Consider the following 17,789-nt stretch of genomic DNA (forward strand, 5'->3'; position numbering starts at 1 on the left):
GGTCTCCGGTTTCCACCTGAACCAAGATATTGTCCTGCCATCGTTTCTTCCGAAACCAGGGAAGAGAAGTCACTACATTGTCTTGATGTGGTGAGAGCAGTCAAGGTCTATTTAAAGACTGCTCAGATCCAGAAAATTGATGTCTTGTTTGTACTGCCAGAGGGTCCTAAGAAAGGACAGGCAGCATCAAAATCCACTGTCGCTAAGTGGATTCGGCAAGTTATAATTTAGACTTCTGATTTAAGGGGTAAGATTCCACCTTTTTAAGTCAAAGCGCACTCTACCAGGGCGGTTAGTGCTTCTTGGGCAGTGCGTCACCAGGCCTCCATGGCTCAGATCTGTAAGGCTGCAACTTGGTCTTCAGTACACACATTCACCAAGTTTTATCAGGTGGATGTAAGAAGGCATGAGGATATGGCCTTTGGGCGCAGTGTGCTGCAGGCAGCAGTATAGGTCCTCAAGTCTGGGGGTGCCCTACGGGTTGTCTCTCCCTCCCCCTCAAATAGCATTACTATGGGACGTCCCACGTAGTGATTACTATGGTGCTCTGTGTCCCGTGATGTACGAGAAAGAAAATAGGATTTCTTTCTCGTACGTCACGGGACACAGAGCCTCAGTAATTACTGATGGGTTATAGGGTATCACTAGGTGATTGGACACTGGTCACACCCTAGACAGGAAGTTCAACCCCTTTTATAACCCCTCCCCTTCCTGGGGATACCTCAGTTTTTTCGCCAGTGTCTTAGGTGTTGGTCACGAATAAGATGTGCTGTGCTAAGCTCCAAAGGAATATCCTATACTGGGGCAAGCCAAGCAACCGGATCCACTCAAAGTGCTTTTTTAGGCCAAATTGGATGGTACCCGGGCCTTGTGTCCGAAGAAACGAGGTTTTGCCTGTAACGCTTCTCTTTTTAGAGAGCTGGACCCCGGGATCCAGTATTTTTTTTTCAGCCATATCCCTGGCGGGGTGTTTTACGGGCCCAGAACTGCGGATCCTCCTATTCTAGGGGGCCCCAGTCTCTGAAGGTTTTTCAAAACGGAGCCCACCGTGAGAGGTGAAGATTGGGTCTGTATAACAGAACCCTGCAGCTGGATAAGGTAAGGGAGACTCCTCAGAATTTTTTCATTCTAGTAGGTTTCTCCTTTAAGTAAATGTATGCTATGCCTATTGTCGCCACCGGGGGCTGACAAGAGCACATACCTTTTCATGCTTGTTCTGTCTGTCTCAGTGTCCACGCTGTACGCTCCTCCAGCCGGGCTCCAGGTAGGATGGCTTGGGGGGCTCTCTCCTTAGGATTTAGGGGGACCGGGGTGGCCTGAACTAACAGCGGTAGTATACCGCACTACCGCCACCGCTGCTACTGTTCGGCAGGTTCCCCATCCACCGGCCCTTCTCTCTTCTGCACCCCAGCCTCCCCTCCATGCTTGTCCCAAGGATCGGAGCCTCGGCTCGCATGGGAAAGCACACGTTTTTGAGAAAACCGAGGGGGGGGGGGCGGGTTTGGGTGGTCGGAGGAGGGGGGGCGGAGCAGTAACGTGAAGTCCGGCTTGTTTAAACGCCCACATTGCTGGCTACACAGACTATAAAGTGCACACTTTTTCAAGTGCACACAGCCTATGGAGGGACACAGAGCTGACGGGCGCATGTGAGGTGGGACACAGGCATTCTCCCAGGCAGCATTTACTTAGAAACACTAGACTGGGCATTGGTAGCAGTGGCAGTTGCTGAACTACATCGCTCAGCATTCAGTGTTTTTTTTGTGGTACCTCCACCTTTTGTTGCCGTTGGGGTCAGGGGCTGCATCTGCTTCTGGCACTTCAGCCCCTGTATACATTACGCAGGAGGTTTTTTCCTCAACCATTAATGGATTAGAGGAAAGATTAATGGCCTTAATCGCATCTTCACTCAGTGAAAGAAAACGCACTAGGTCTCCCTCTGTTACCCAGGACCCTCAAGCTGAGGAACTCTGGGGAAAAAGAGGAATCCCTCTGAGGATCAGGATGGGACTGATAATTCCTCTTCTGAGGAATCAAGTGGAGAGGGACCCTCTTCAGCTTCTCAGGATGAGAAGGTGTTAGTGCTGGATTGGTCCGCTCCACATTTAAGTTGCCCGTATCTGAGTGAGTTAAAGAACCCTCCTCTTCTTTGGGTTCACTGAAACCTCCTCAGACAACACATGCTTTTCCTGTTCATAGTTTACTAGAAAAGTTCATTTATTCTGAGTGGGATCACCCAGATAAAACATTTTTTTTCCGCCTAAAAAGTTTTCAACACTTTATCCTATGGAGGAAAAATTTAGAAAGATGTGGGGTATACCAGCAGTTGACGCCGCCATTTCCTCCGTAAATAAAAGTCTGACTTGTCCTGTCAACAATGCTCAGATGCTTAGGGATCCAACTGATAAAAAAATGGAATCCCTGTTAAAAAATATTTTTTCCTTAGCGGGTTTAGTAGCTCAACCTGCAGTGGAAGCGATTGGAGTCTGTCAATACTTGAGAGACCATGTTAAACAGGTCCTCAAAGTTCTACCTGAACAGCAGGCCCGGAGGTTGGCCAACCTTCCAGTGGCTTTATGTTTTGCTGTTGACGCAATCAGAGATTCTATCATCCAAACCTCTCGCCTTTCACTTGGGTTGGTACATATGCGTAGAATCTTATGGTTGAAAAATTGGTCAGCCGAATCGCCATGTAAGAAGCTTCTGGCTGGATTTCCATTTCGTTGTGCTAGGCTGTTTGGAGAGGATTTGGACAACTATATCCAAAAGATCTCTAGTGGGAAAAGCACTCTTACCAATTAAGAAAAGGAGTAAATGTCCCTCTTTTAAACGGGCTCTTTCCCCAGTGCCAGGAGCATTAGCCTCCAGGCAGTCGCGACGGCCTCCTCCGTCAGGCTCAAGAAATTCAATTTCAGAGTCGACCCCAGGGACAAAAGAAGTCCTGGGGGAAGAAGCCTACTAGACAAGATGCTAAAGCCTCTTTATGATGGAGCGCCCCCGCTCGCTCGGGTGGGGGAAAGACTGCTACAGTTCTCAAAGCTCTGGCAGGAAGATTTCCAGGACAGATGGATAATCTCCACGGTAACTCTAGGTTACAAACTGGAATTCAGAGAATTCCCCTCTCCTCGTTTCCTCAGATCGAATGTCCCCAGAGATCCAGGGAAAAAGCAGTCTCTCCTTCTAGCGTTAGAGCGACTATTGTCGCAAAAGGTAATCGTGGTGGTTCCCACGGAAGAGCAGGGATTAGGGGTTTTATTCCAACCTTTTCACGGTTCGAAAGCCAAATGGAGATGTCAGACCCATTCTGGATCTAAAGGATCTAAACCGATTCCTAAAGATTCGATCCTTTCGCATGGAATCAATTCGGTCAGTAGTCTCCATCCTACAAAGAGGAGAATTTCTGGCATCAATAGACATCAAGGATGCGTACCTGCATGTACCCATTTTCCCTGCTCATCAAAAGTACTTGCGTTTCGAAGTAGAAAAAACACCACTTTCAGTTTATAGCCCTGCCTTTCGGGCTAGCCACTGCACCTCGGGTGTTTACAAAGATCTTGGCTCCTCCTCTGGCCAGATTAAGGGCCCAAGGTATACCTGTCATAGCATACCTAGACGACCTGCTCTTGATAAACCGGTCGGTAGCCTGCCTGAACCAGAACTTTGTGACCACAGTCAACTACTTGGAATACCTAGGTTGGATTCTCAACTTTAGTCTTTAAAACCAGTAAGAAGACTAGAGTATTTGGGCCTGGTCATAGATACAAGCCAAGAGAAGGTATTTTTACCTCAGTCAAAGATCAGTACCTTAAGAGAACTGATTCAGGTAGTCAGGACAAAAAAGGGTCCTTCTGTCCGCCTTTGTGTGAGGCTGCTGGGAAAGATGGTGGCTTCATTCGAAGCAGTTCCCTATGCTCAGTTTCAGTCAAGACTGCTGCAACACAGTATCCTGTCTGCTTGGAACAAGAAAGTACAGGCATTAGATTTTCCGATGCTTCTGTCTCCTACAGTGCGTCAGAGCCTCAGTTGGTGGTTAATACCCAAAAACCTGCAGAAAGGGAAATCCTTTTTACCGGTTACCTGGACAGTGGTAACAGATGGCAGTCTTTCAGGTTGGGGAGCAGTTCTGGAACAGTCTGCGGTCCAGGGGGAATGGTCCGAAATCGAGAGGACCTTACCCATCAACATTCTGGAGATCCGTGCGGTGTATCTAGCCCTAGGGCTACAGGGTTTCCCTGTCAGGATCCAGTCCGACAATGCCACAGCAGTGGCTTATATCAATCATCAAGGAGGCACCAGGAGTCGTGCAGCTCAGAGAGAAGTGAACCAGATTTTAGTCTGGGCAGAAAAGCATGTGCCATGCATATCGGCAGTTTTCATTCCAGGGATAGAGAACTGGCAGGCGGACTATTTGAGTCGCCAGCAGTTAGTCCCGGGGAAATGGTCTCTTCACCCTGACGTCTTTTGGGCCATATGCCAAAGATGGGGGGTTCCAGATGTAGATCTCTTTGCATCCAGGTTCAACAAAAGGGTCGACCAGTTTGTGGCAAGAACAAAGGATCCTCTTGCATGCGGGACAGATGCGTTGGTGATTCCGTGGCATCGGTTCTCACTGATTTATGCATTCCCTCCCATTCTGCTACTGCCACGGCTCCTTTGCAGGATCCGGCAGGAGAAGAAGTCGGTACTTCTGGTAGCCCCAGCCTGGCCTAGGAGAGCTTGGTATGCAGAAATAGTAAGGATGACAGTGGGTTCCCCATGGACCCTACCGTCATGTCCAGACCTGTTATCTCAGGGTCCAGTGTTCCATCCTGCCTTACAAACGCTAAATTTGACGGTTTGGCTATTGAAACCCACGTTCTGAAGAGTCGTGGGCTTTCAGGTCCTGTGATCTCTACCTTTAATGTAAGGAAGCCAGCTTCCAGAGTGATTTATCATAGAGTTTGGAAGACTTATGTATCCTGGTGTGAAGCCAGGGGTTGGCATCCCAGAAAATATGTCATAGGTAGAATTCTTGACTTTCTACAAATAGGATTTGAAATTAAGCTGGCCTTGAGTACCATCAAGGGCCAGGTCTTGGCCTTATCAGTATTATTGCAACGGCCACTTGCTTCACATTCTTTGGTCCGAAACTTTATGCAGGGGGTGACGCGTCTTAATCCTCCGGTTAAAGCGCCCCTAAACCTAAGATATTGTTCTGCCTTCCTTTTTTCCAGATCCCTGTTCTACGGAAGAAAGGTCACTACATTCTTGGGCCTTGACTGCCCTTACTACAGCCAATCTGGAAGCAACTGCTCAAGTTCGCAAAACAGATGTTTCCAAAACGTCTTTCAGGACAGCACCCGAGAGATCATGGCTCCTCCTCCCACAGGAAACACCTCATCAATTAAGTCTTTAATTGGAGTCCTCCACGTTGCCTCGTCAGTTTTTTGTTTCCTCCAGCTGGAGGAACACCTCTGGTTGGAGTCATGATCTCTCAGGGTTTTTTCCTGGGAGACACAGGTTCTCACCTGTTAGGTCTTTTTTGGCTAGGTTATCTTCCTTAGTGCACCTGGGTGTTTTATTGGTGCTGTATAGCAGCCTTTTAAGCGTGGTTCCTTGTCTCTTTTCTGTTTGTCCAGGCCAAAGGTTCTGCCCAACCAGTCAAGAAAAGGTGCCCTGTCTGCAAAGAGAAATTAAGCGATGTTTGGAACAAAACACTTTGTGCAGAGTGCATTACAAATTTAGTCAGAGAGGAGTCTCCATCCGTGTGTGGCGATTTGGTTGCAACAATAAAGCATTAGCACCGGGCCACCTTTCAAGCTTTTAAGTCAAACCTAAGAGAGGAACCAGGTCCCTCAAGGGATTCTTCGGTTCCACAGCCATCTTCAGTACCCCAAGGCGGCTCTCAAATAATTTTGGGGGGTCCGATATCCCAGGACACTTCCCAAGGGTCCGTTTCCCTCGCTCCAGATGAAACAGATTCTGAGGAGGAGGAAAATGAAACAGATGCCGATTCTAAGTACAAAATGTCGCTTGAAGAGGTGGGAGGACTCCTGAAAGTAATCCATGCCACTTTGGGGATAGAAGAGGAGAAGAAGGAACTCTCCCTGCATGACCGCATGTATGCTGGTTTAGGAGATTCAAAAGGCCGTTCTTTTCCAGTCCATTCAGTTATCACTGATATGATTAAAAAAGAGTGGCTGGAACCTGAGAAAAAGCCATTCTTTTCCCGGGCTCACAAGAAAAGATTTCCATTTGAGGAAAATTTTGATTCTATATGGAACAAGGTTCCAAAATTGGACTCTGCCTTTTCTCAGGTCTCTAAGTCTACGGACCTCGCCTTTGAGGATATGGGCACTCTGAAGGAGCCCATGGATAAAAGGATGGGCCTGCTTCTTAAAAGAACCTGGCAATCAGTGATGAATAATCTAAAACCGGCAATGGCAACAACCTGTGTTGCAAGGAATTTAGATCACTGGGTTAACCAGCTGTGAAGGCCCATGTTACAGCAGATTCCTCAAAACAGGAGATTCTAGACTCCTTTACAACTCTGTCTTCAGCGATATCATATATTGCGGATGCGTCCTCAGAAGTTTGTTAGAGAACCTTAGTGAACAAACAGCATCATGAAGGCCAAGGGACACACCAGACAGGTCAGGCATAAATTCGTGAAGAAGTTTAAAGCAGGGTTAGGTTCTAAGAAAATATCCCTAGCTTTGAACATCTCACGGAGCACTGTTCAATAAATCATCCAAAAATAGAAAGCGTATGGCACAACTGCAAACCTACCACCTAAACTGACAGGCCGGGCAAGGAGAGCATTAATCGGAGAAGCAGCCAAGAGTGGCAAGAAGGAAGCCATTGTTGAAAGAAAGCCAAAAGAAGTCCCATTTGCAGTTTGCAAGAAGCCACGTGGGGGACCCAGCAAACATGTGGAAAAAGGTGCTGTGGTCTGATGAGACCAAAATTTAACTTTTTGGCCTAAAAGCAAAACACTGTGTGGTGGAAAATGAACACTGTGCATCAATCGAACACACCATCCCCACCGTGAAACATGGTGGTGGCAGCATCTTATTGAGATGCTTTTATTCAGCAGGGACAAGGACGCTGGTCAGAGTTGATGGGAAGATGGATGGAGTAACAGGGCAATCTTAGAAGAAAACCTGCTAGGCTCTGCAAAAGACTTGAGACTGGGGCAGAGGTTCACCTTCCAGCATGATGACTCCTGCTACAATGGAATGGATTAGCTCAAAGCATATTCACATGTTAGAATGGCCCAGTCAAAGTCCAGACCTTAATCCAAATGAGAATCTGTGGCAAGACTTGAAAATTGCTGTTCACAGACACTCTGCATCCAATCTGACATAGCTTGAGCTATTTAGCAAAGAAGAATGGGCAAAAATGTCACCCTTTAGATGTGCAAAGCTGGTAGAGACATACCCAAAAAGACTTGCAGCTGTAATTGCAGCAAAAGGTGGTTCTACAAAGTATTGACTAAGGGGGGCTGAATACAAATGCATGCCACATTTTTCAGATATTTATTTGTAGAAAATTTTGAAAACCATTTATCGTTTTCCTTCCACTTCACAATTATGTGCCACTTTGTGTTGGACAAATGGAAATTTGTTCCTCTTATGGGACTTTAAAGGGAAAAAGCTACTCTGGGGTAATGATGAGTATAAGTTTTTATTATCAAAGAGGGTGTAGATCTAACAAGTCTACAATGCAAAAAAGTGGATATGCAAAGAAATCTAGGATGCGTAACACAACAAACATGCAATACAATGTATGAAATTCACAATCATTGGACTCCGGTACATATGGAACACGCATACGGGGAGTACCCGATGCGTTTCAAGTTATACTCTTCAGGGGTGTCTGATTGAAATCAGCATGACAAGGTATGTCTATAATTAAAGAGACAGTCATGAGCCAGAGGTGAAACGGCAAATAATAATTGTTAACATGAATATATGCAAGATACGACCATTATAGGGAAAACATATAAAAGGCAAGTACTGATCATATGGTATTTCTCGGGCACATCATAGATTACTGCATCCACTTGAGAAACATTTAAAGGAGGGGCTGGAGGGGACAGTTGGCCACTGATCATGTACTCACTCCTGGTCCAGACCGGGCAGGCCGTGTGTGCCAGGCCCTGGCGGAACCACAGGGGGTATTCCCCAACAGAGGGCGCCAGGACACCAGTCTGTGTACTGGAGGTCCTGAGGTGGGACTCAATCTATAGGGGAGAGGAGGGGATGGAAATTGAAACAGGGCTAGGTAGAGGCCTGGGGTGCCTAAGGCCCCAGCTGGCACTAGTCCCATATATATGTGTTGGTCTATCACATAAAAATCCCAATAAAATATAATTACTTTTTTGGTTGTAACATCACAAAATGTGGAAAATTTCAAGGGGGTATGAATATATGTCAAGGCTCTGTGTGTGTAATGTGTGTGTGTGTGTGTAATGTGTATATATATATGTATATATATATATATATATATATATATATATATATATATATATATATATATATATATATATATATATATAATGTATGTGTGTGTATAAAATATTTATCTCTTCACAATCCCCCAAGGTAAGTGGCTATTCCCTGGATCACCACTAGTGGTGTTGCCTAAAAATTTGTTAAAGGGTTCAGCTTTGAATACAATAAAATGATGAGCTCCATTTTTCCAAATGCTTAATTTTGGGGCCGCTAAAATAACTGTCCTCCCCTCTCTGTCCTGAAGGTGGCAGGACGTACTTGGTGTTGGATGCGCGGTCCCAAAATCTCACAAAAGGGCCATCCTGGCTTAGTTTTCTAGCTACACATGCACTGTTGGCTCTCTTTCACTCTTGCAGAGAGCTCCATTCTGTTGTAATCACTACTCTCTGAATACATTTTGTAGCCAGTTTCCTATCCATTTACAGACTGGATTTTTCCAAGCCTATAGACTTGAAATTATGCATAAGCCATGTCTGGGAAACCGTGTTAAATGCTTTTTACAAAGTCTTAACTATTTACAGCCACTCCTTTTGTCTAAGTTTTTGCTTACTTTCTCGTAATGGGTTGGGGGGGGGGGGGAGCAGATTTGTTTAACTACAACTGAATATCTTTTGTCTTCCGGTCTATAGAAACTAACACAACTGCAGTTACTGGTGAAAACTTTGATTGCTTTTTAAAAAAATAGGCACCACATTAGCCTTGCACCAATCAAGGCAGCCATCAAAAAAGGAGGCCATGGCTTCGAAATGACAGATCTCAGCTCTTTAAAGCAGAGTTCCATCCAAAAGTGGAACTTCCGCTTAATTGCTTCCTCTCAAGTCACACATCTTCATTCCAGGATCATAGTATAAAAGGGGGGAATTTCTGGGACTTTAAATGAGGTGTGTGGTCAAACGAGCATACACCTCCATCCCTATTAATCTTTTAGAAAAAGGGGAGGATTTGGGACTTTGAGTGAGATGTATGTTAGACAAAAATAAATTGCACAATAATGAGTTTATTCATATAAATACACATGGGACATGGTACATAGCAGATATGATGAGCTGATGGGCATATAATAGAAAAATGTAAAAAAAAAAATGGGCATATAATAGAAAAATGTAAAAATTCCATTATTGCACATGATATCAAAGAAAAGGGTATAATGTAAACACATGATTGAATAAAAAACTGTATTTAAAATCTTGATGCATTTCGTCGAAGTTCCAGGTTTTAGCATCCTATGACCAACTTTAGAATTTTGGGGTGTTTGGTTTTCTCCTCCCCCTACATCCTTTTTTAATTTATTGGAGTAATTTTGAAATATTTTTTTATAGATCCACATTCTGCACTTGCTTCTGAAGAAGTGGAACTTCATCCATAAACTTCATCCATAAAATGCGTTTACATTATACCATTTTCTTTGATTCTATTTATCCTGTGCAATAATGGTATTTTAACATTTGTCTATTATATGCCCATCAGCTGGTCATCTCTGCTATGCACCATGTCCCATGTGTACTTATATGAATAAACTTTCTCATTATTGTGCAAATTTATTTATTTGTGTCTAACACATCTCACTCAAAGTCCCAAATCCCCCCCCCCCTCCTTTTTCTTAAAGTCTTCATGTGTTTTGTCTTCTCTATACCAACTTCTCCGGAGAGAACACCCGCAGGACCCATCTTTCTATTCTAAGGAGCGTGCAAAATTAAACGCCTCAGAAGAAGCTAGATTGGGACAAAATCTTGACATTCTCTCATAAAGCCTCCGTATTGACTAGGGCTTCAGATAGTACCGTTGCCTTGTTACTATACACAAAATCGACAATACCATACCGAGATGTCAAGCTGCACCGGGGACAGTGACTCACATTTGGGGGAAGTGCCCCTTAATAAATCCATTTTGAAACAAAATCCTGCAAAATACTATAAATTGGTAGGTGACAGATCCCGTATATTCCCTCTATTACTGTGCTGTCAACGATGCCAGGCTGTTATAAACCACATAAAAGAGGTCTACTTCGTCACTTAACTGCTGCATGCACTTTTATCTCTACGTACTGGTGTCAGTCGGGTACCCCCATCTACTTGATTGGGCTTATGAGGCTTATGACTATTGCCATGCAATTTCGGGAGGATGGTTTCCTGGTAAAATGACAAATCTGAGGCCCATAAAATTGCCTGGATCTTGTGGTCTTTTTTCAGGCGCACTTCAGAATTTGCTATGTTTGTGTTTGTAGTTCCACGTAGACATAAACATAGAAGTCAGTAGCTGTTAACTTTTAATAAACACGCACTCGCCAGTCCAGGAGTGCAGCGTTGTCCTCACCCAGGCGGTTCTTCAGCAGCCTTCGAGTTTCAGGTGCCGCCATCTTGGTGGGAAGTCCTGTCCTTTGAATTCCTGTGCTGTTTTGTGAATGGACCCGCAGTCTCCTGGGACATGTGACATGGAGGTAGCTCGTGGAGGGCAAACTTTCCCCTGGTTTGCCTATGCAATCTAAGTGAAAAAGGGAGCAGGTACCTGCCAGAAGTTGGTACCTGTTCATGTGAGGAGGATTAGAAAAAGCAGAAGTTCCACTTTAAGTTAAAAATGTAAAGAAAAAATCCAAGGGTAGACCTGTGAGAGAAGCAATTTTTAATTTATATTTATATTTTTTTAAATGCTCTTTATTATTTATAGATATTTTAACTTTGAACGTGAGCCACATAGTGTGTAAAAAGTGGGAGGGGGAGGTCTGGTTCCACAGGATAAGAATGTATGCTCTGGCAGTGTTCGTTTTGGTGGATTAGCAGTGAATTTTTGTATCTTTTGACTGGAAGGTGGATAATATGAAACTGGGACAGCTAAATTATTAATTGGTACTTCAGTGTGTTTGTTGCATAGTACCAGAATGCATGACCAGAAACCAGCAAGAGTAGGGCATTTCCAGAATGTGCAGAAGGGTATCCTTATGCATTTTGCAGTGACAACATAGTGATGAGTTCCAAAGATTTATTGTGTAGAAAACCTGGGGTTCTGGTAAGAAGCTTGTAATCCACTTCCTGAATTTTGTAGAATATTGATGTTTTATGTGGATGCAGTTTTTTTTTTTTGTTTGACAGTATAAATTTATTTTACCATGCTCAGATATGATAAGAGCTAGAGTCCACATCTTGTAAGGTAGAAAGGGTGCATCTGGGGTGTCTTGAAATACCCTGTCATCCAGAGGTATTGTGTGGAGAAAACAACATGGTTGGAGCACACGCCAATCTCCCAAGGAAAAACCAAATTGAGTTTTAAATCTTTGAGTAGAGCTCATCTCCCTCAGTAAAAAGAAAAGTTAGAAATACAATTCCAAAAAAGTTGGTAAAAATTTACCTAAACAGAATGCTTTGATTTACAAATCTCATGAACCCATATTTTGTTCACGTTTTGATTTTTCATGGCCGCAACACGCCTCAAAGTTGGACAGGGCAATAAAAAGCTGACAAAGTAAGTAGTACTAACAAAGAGCTGGAAGAACATTTTGCAGCTAATTAGGTTAACACGGTTGGGTATAAAAAGGGTATCTTAGTCAGTGTCTCGGACATAAAGTTGGGCAGACGTTCACCAGTCCAGAAAGCTGCATCTAAAAATTGTCGAACAATAGACTTTAAATATTTCATCATCTACAGTATATAATTAACAAAAGGTTCTGAGAATCTGGAGACACCTCTGTGCGCAAGGGACAAGGCCGAAATGCAATATTGGATGTGTGATCTTCGGGCCTTCAGATGGCAAGGCAATAAAAACAGGCATGATTCTTAGATGGACATAACTGCATGAGCTCAGGAGTTCTTCCAAACGTCACTGTCTGTGAGCACAGTTTGCTATGCCATCCAAAAATGCAAGCTTAAGCTCTATCATGCAAAGAAGAAGCCACATCTTATCCAGAAACGCCGCTGTCTTCTCTGTGCCAGCACTCCTCTAAAACGGTCTGTTGCAAAGTGGAAAACTGTTCTGTGGTCAGACATATGGAAATTTTGACATTCTTTTTTGGCAACCATGAGCGCCACTGGACTAAAGTGGAGAGGGACTGAATAGCTTAGCTCTCAGTTTAAAAGCCTGCATCTCTGATGATAGGCTTTTGTGTGTATGGAACGGACAGCTTACACATCTGGAAAGGCACAAACAGTGCTGAAGGATAAATCCAGGTTTTTGAGCAGCATATGCTCCCATCCCCAGACCATGTCTTTTTCAGGGAAGGCCTTGCATATTTCAGCAGGACAATGCTAAACCACAGTCTGCATCTATGACAACAGCATGGCTTTGTAGTAGAAGAGTCTGGGCACTTAACTGGCCTGCCTGCAGTCCAGGCCTTTCACCAATTTAACATATTTGGCGCATAATTCAATTTTAGTCTCATCTGATCATCTTAAATGCACCTTGAAGATTCTGAGAAAGGTGTTATGGTCAAATTGAATTGGTTGGCCTCAACACCAGACAATATGTCTGGCAAAAATCCAATACAGCTCTCCATCCAAATAACACCATTCCTACAGTAAAGCATGAAAGTGGTAATATCCTGTTATGGGGGTGTTTCTCTGCAGCAGGAACTAAAACATATGTCAGGATAGAAGAAAAAGGGATGGGGCATGTTACCATCAAATTCTTGAAGAAAATCTGCTGCCCTCTGCCATAAAGTTGTCAATGGTTTACCTTCCAACATGACAATGAACCAAAGCACACAGCAAAAATGACCAAACAGTGGTTGAAGGAGAAAAGGGTGAATGTCCTTGCATGGCTTAGTCGGAGCCCAGATTTAAACCCCATTGAAAATCTGTGGAATGTTTTGAAGACCGCAGTTCACAAACGGTCACCATCAAATTTAACTGAACTTAAGCAGTTCTGCAAAGAAGCGTGGGCAAATATTACAAAGTCTAAATGTGCAAAGTTAGTAGAGACATATCTTGACAGACTAAATGCTGTGATTGAAGCAAAAGCTTGTTCAACAAAATACAGACATAAGGAGGGTGATCCTTTTTCCAACTCAGTGATTTTGTTTTTGATTTTTTTTTTTAGTTTATTTTAAAAAAGAGGGGGGGGGGGATTTTATATACCCACTGTAGTTTGGGGTTTCTATAAACTGTACCATAAAATTGACGGTTGTCCCCTCCTCAACCTGCAGCTCGCACTCGATCGCTTCTCTGCATTTTCGGGTCTTCGGATTAACCATTCCAAATCGACAGCACTGAATGTTACCCTTCCTACAGACGATGTGGAACACCTTCAACAATACTTTTTGTACCGCTGGGCACCCTACTCTCTTGATTATTTAGGTATCCATTTGACACCTTCCTACTCAACCCTATTCTCCGCAAACTATTCTCCTTTGCTGCGCTCTCTGACCTCCCTTATGCATTTCTGGCAATATCCTTCCCTCTCCTGGATTGGGAGGATTTCTGCCATCAAAATGACGAGCCTTCCTAAGGCCCTAAAATACTTCCGTATGCTACCAGTGAGAGTGCCCCCCTTCTTTCTTCGCCTTCTACAAAACCAGATACTGATTTATTTGGGCCTAGAAATGCCCTAAAGTCCCTAGATCCACTCTTTATGTTCACAGCCTGCAAGGTGGCTTGGAGGGTGCCTAACGTCTCGCAATATTTTACGGTGGCACATATCTCGCCGCTGGCTATGCTTCACGTGGTCTCGGATGTCCCACTTTGGGTGTTGCTTGAATTGCCCAACTGTGAACTGTCTTCAATACAGACCTTGCTCTGGCTCCCCACCTCTTTGAGTCCCATGATGTTGCATAGTCTGAGGGTGTGGGACCCAGTCCGCTACTCGGGCAATTTGATGTCCCCTTTTTTGCCAATGCTTCCTATTACTCACAACCCCCTCTTTCCTCTGGACTTATCGGAGCCTCTGGCTTTCTCATGGTGGCTCTTCCAAGGCTTTACGCGGGTATAGGATTTTCTCTGCTCTCGCACCTTCCCATCCTGGGAGGCCATCCCATCCGAGAGACGCATTAGGCCCAGCTAAGGGAGCACTTTCATTTTCTTCAACTTAAACATTGGATTGTTGCCCTGCACCGCATGTCTTCTTACCCCTATCGGAAAAAAATTTAACACACTTGTCAGCATACCCTGGGGGCCCCTGGCCTCATTTCTGCATCTTTGAATGGATGCCCGTCATCAGTATCCCTCTCCTACATGTTTCAATGGGAGCAGGACCTCCAGTCCCCAATAGATCTGGCGGACTGGAGCAAGCCTTAGAAAACAGTTGCAAAATGTTCCTTTTTAATACAAATACGCTTGAAGCTGTGAATAAGGTCCTATTTAGATGTTACTGGGTTCCTGCCTGACTTGCTCATACCTACCCAGGAAGTGGTGACAGATGCTTTTTTTTAACTGCGGACAAAGGGGGGGGTGTGCTCCAGACCCTGTTCCATCTAACGGTCCACAGAGATGCTAAGTTTGCATTGCCCGATACCTGACTTGTATGCACCCCAGCAGAAGCTGGCCACTTACCTTTTTATCTCGGCCAAACGGACCATATCACAAGCCTAGAAAACACCATGCGTTGCCCTTCAGGGGGTGAAGTCGCGTATGACCACTCTAATGCTTCATGAGCAGATGTCCAGTATTGTGAATGATTCCCATTCCAAATTGCTCCTCAAGATCTAGGAACCATGGATCTCATACGAATTTCCTTCTCTTCAACTGGCTTGTTCGGGCCTTATCTGTCACCAGCGAAGCTCCTGAGTCTGAGTTTTCTTCCTTTTTCTTACTCTTTTTCTCTGGATCCTATTTTTCCTCCTCCTCTCTCTTCTACCTTCTTTCTGGCACCTGCACTTGTCTGTTTATACCAACGCTGTCCTCTGGGCTTAATAGCAGAAGTTGTGTCCACCCAGGGACGGCCGTGAACAATGGCCTTTTTTTCTTCAGCACTCCTTATTCTTTGATGCAATCATTATAGTACAGAATTGTTTTTCGATTATTGCTATGTTTGTATTTTTTTTTTAATGGAATCTTTTGTACTCTGTACAATATTTAGCCTCTGCATGGGCGATTTATATGCTTACACTGGATCCTTTACACTGACTGATAAATACCAATAGATACATTGAAACCGAAAGTTAAAGATCAAAAACTGATCGATTTGATGTAAACAATGTTTTTAAAATCGTCTGTATGTATGTATGTGTGTGTGTATGTATGTATGTATGTATATGTATGTGTATATATATATATATATATATATATATATGTATGTATATATATATATATATATATATATATATATATATATATATATATATATATATATATATATATATATATATATATAATTTAGTGTGCGTGTGTATATATTTTATTATACATATATGTGCGTATAAATCTATATGAATATAAAACATTTTCGGGGGGGGGGGTTTTACGGTTGTAGTGCAGCACCATTCACCTCTGGTATACTTCCACCCTTGACCACAGCATGTGTTTCTGTGCAGCTAAATGGATATCAGTTGGGAGCGGTATAAATGCGGTTCAACTGAGTGGTTTTGCTGTCCCCCCATCCTTACTTGTGTACAAGCAATTGGTTCACATCTGTGCTGCATGTTGGGCAATAGATTTATTTCAGTGGGCTGCCCTATCTGCAGAAACAAAGGGGGGAAAAAAACCACCGGTTTTCTAAAAAAAAAAAAAAAAAATTAATTGAAAACGCGCTTGTACCTTATTTTAGGTACTCAGTGTATGATCTGTCGATCAAACTTTCTAGCCCTTGATGAATTTTAGATAAAATAACATTTTTGCCATAAAATTACTTTGTGAGTTTGAGCACACCAGTCCCGCTCCTATTGTTGTTGGGCCATTTTCCAATGATTGGGTTCTTTGTAAAGTCTGCTACTCACTGATAGTTGTGGGGCTAGAGCACTAAATACATCCGTCCTCTTAGCCGATGTTTACTTGTGAGTAGCATTGTACCCCTGCAAATTGAACTATTGGCCACTGATTTTTTTTTTTTTTTAATCAAAAAGGTTTTTATTGTTCATAAAACAAACAGTATAGAGGTTAGAGGTCAGAGGTATGGTTTTCCTTGCCTGGAACAGTGCTCTGGAACAGTGCTCTGGCAAATGCCACTCTTGTCCCCTCCTCTGCTATCACCCCCTCCAAAATTCCAAGCAGGCAACTTAATGGTTCCAGAGGGACGCTGGTCTGGAACACCCGATTCAGCGTAGCCAGGACCTCCGTCCAAAATCTGTGGAGTTTGGGGCAATGCCAGCTGAGGTGAATCAAATCCCCAGGCACCGTTCTACATCTATTACATATTGGGTCTGACGCCCTGCCCATTTTGTAGAGCTTCACAGGGGTGTAGTGCATTCTCAGTAATATATATAATTGGGACACCTTTTGTGACACGCTTAGTGAACATGCATTAACCGCCTGTAGTGCCCCCTCCCACAATTCTTTGGCCACTGATTTTGATTGATCTGTCAATGGCTGGATCCCTCAATGATCTCTTAGGATGTATGGTGAGAACAAAAATGTGATTATATTTGTATTAACTACACTTTTTTTTTTTTTTTTTTTAAGCGAATTATTAGTTAACTGATCTTCAGAATGACACGTTTCAACTTAAATTTTAACTTTCACAAATCACTTATGCTGACATTTCTCTAACTTTTGCTTAATCCTTAGGCCAAGGATCTGCCCACATTAAAAGATAATGATTTCCTAAACGAAGGACAAAAATTGCATGTAGGTGAAGAGAACAAGAAGATGTTTCTTGAAAAGCTAAAAAGAGATGTGGAGGTGAGAGATGACACTTTTATTTAAAAAAAAAAAAGAGAGTAACTTTGGAATGTGTTAATGACCAACAGCAACATGCATGTCAGCTCAAAATACAATGTCAATCAGTCTAGCCTTTGTTACAACAGTTTCGAAAGATCGAAACACAATATTGCCATTAAATACATCAATATACTTCCATTTTCTAGTATTATATTTAAAAACCTTTAACCCCTTTATCCAGTGCAGTTTATAAATGTCATTGGATGAATAGCATAGTGAGGCTGTTCCACTCGCTAATTGCAGAGTACTTTGTTGAATGGCTTGGTACACAGAAATGGTGTTTCAAACATATATAAAGTGCTTGATATCTTGTAAGTAGGAGTCAAACTACGATTCTTGTTGCACTTTATTGGTTAACATTAAACTCCAAAATATTCAGAGTATCCACTACACCAATAAAATGTTAACATATTGAAGCTACAATGCCTTGAAAAGTATGGGTTTCATTTTTTTTTTTTTTTTTGCTTAATCTCGACCCTTATAAACTACTAATACCGACAGA

At 43.2% G+C, this 17,789-nt stretch overlaps 1 protein-coding gene across 3 annotated transcripts in view; it reads left to right on the plus strand.

Moving 5' to 3' along the window:
* The window catches only part of PIP4K2B (phosphatidylinositol-5-phosphate 4-kinase type 2 beta), a 183,806-nt gene that overhangs the window by 114,134 nt on the left and 51,883 nt on the right, over positions 1-17,789 (plus strand). For 2 of the 3 annotated variants that reach the window (XR_012236918.1, XM_073608267.1), the window contains exon 7: positions 17,135-17,248. The exons of the other annotated variant lie outside the window; for it this stretch is intronic. Coding sequence is in view for 1 of the 2 variants with exons in the window: in XM_073608267.1 (XP_073464368.1) it covers positions 17,135-17,248 (114 nt within the window). In the remaining variant the exon portion in view is untranslated. The remainder of the gene's footprint in view (positions 1-17,134; positions 17,249-17,789) is intronic. 3 annotated transcript variants of the gene reach the window in all.

This window comes from Aquarana catesbeiana, linkage group LG12 (assembly GCF_042186555.1).
Source record: "Aquarana catesbeiana isolate 2022-GZ linkage group LG12, ASM4218655v1, whole genome shotgun sequence".
NCBI classification, from domain to species: domain Eukaryota; kingdom Metazoa; phylum Chordata; class Amphibia; order Anura; family Ranidae; genus Aquarana; species Aquarana catesbeiana.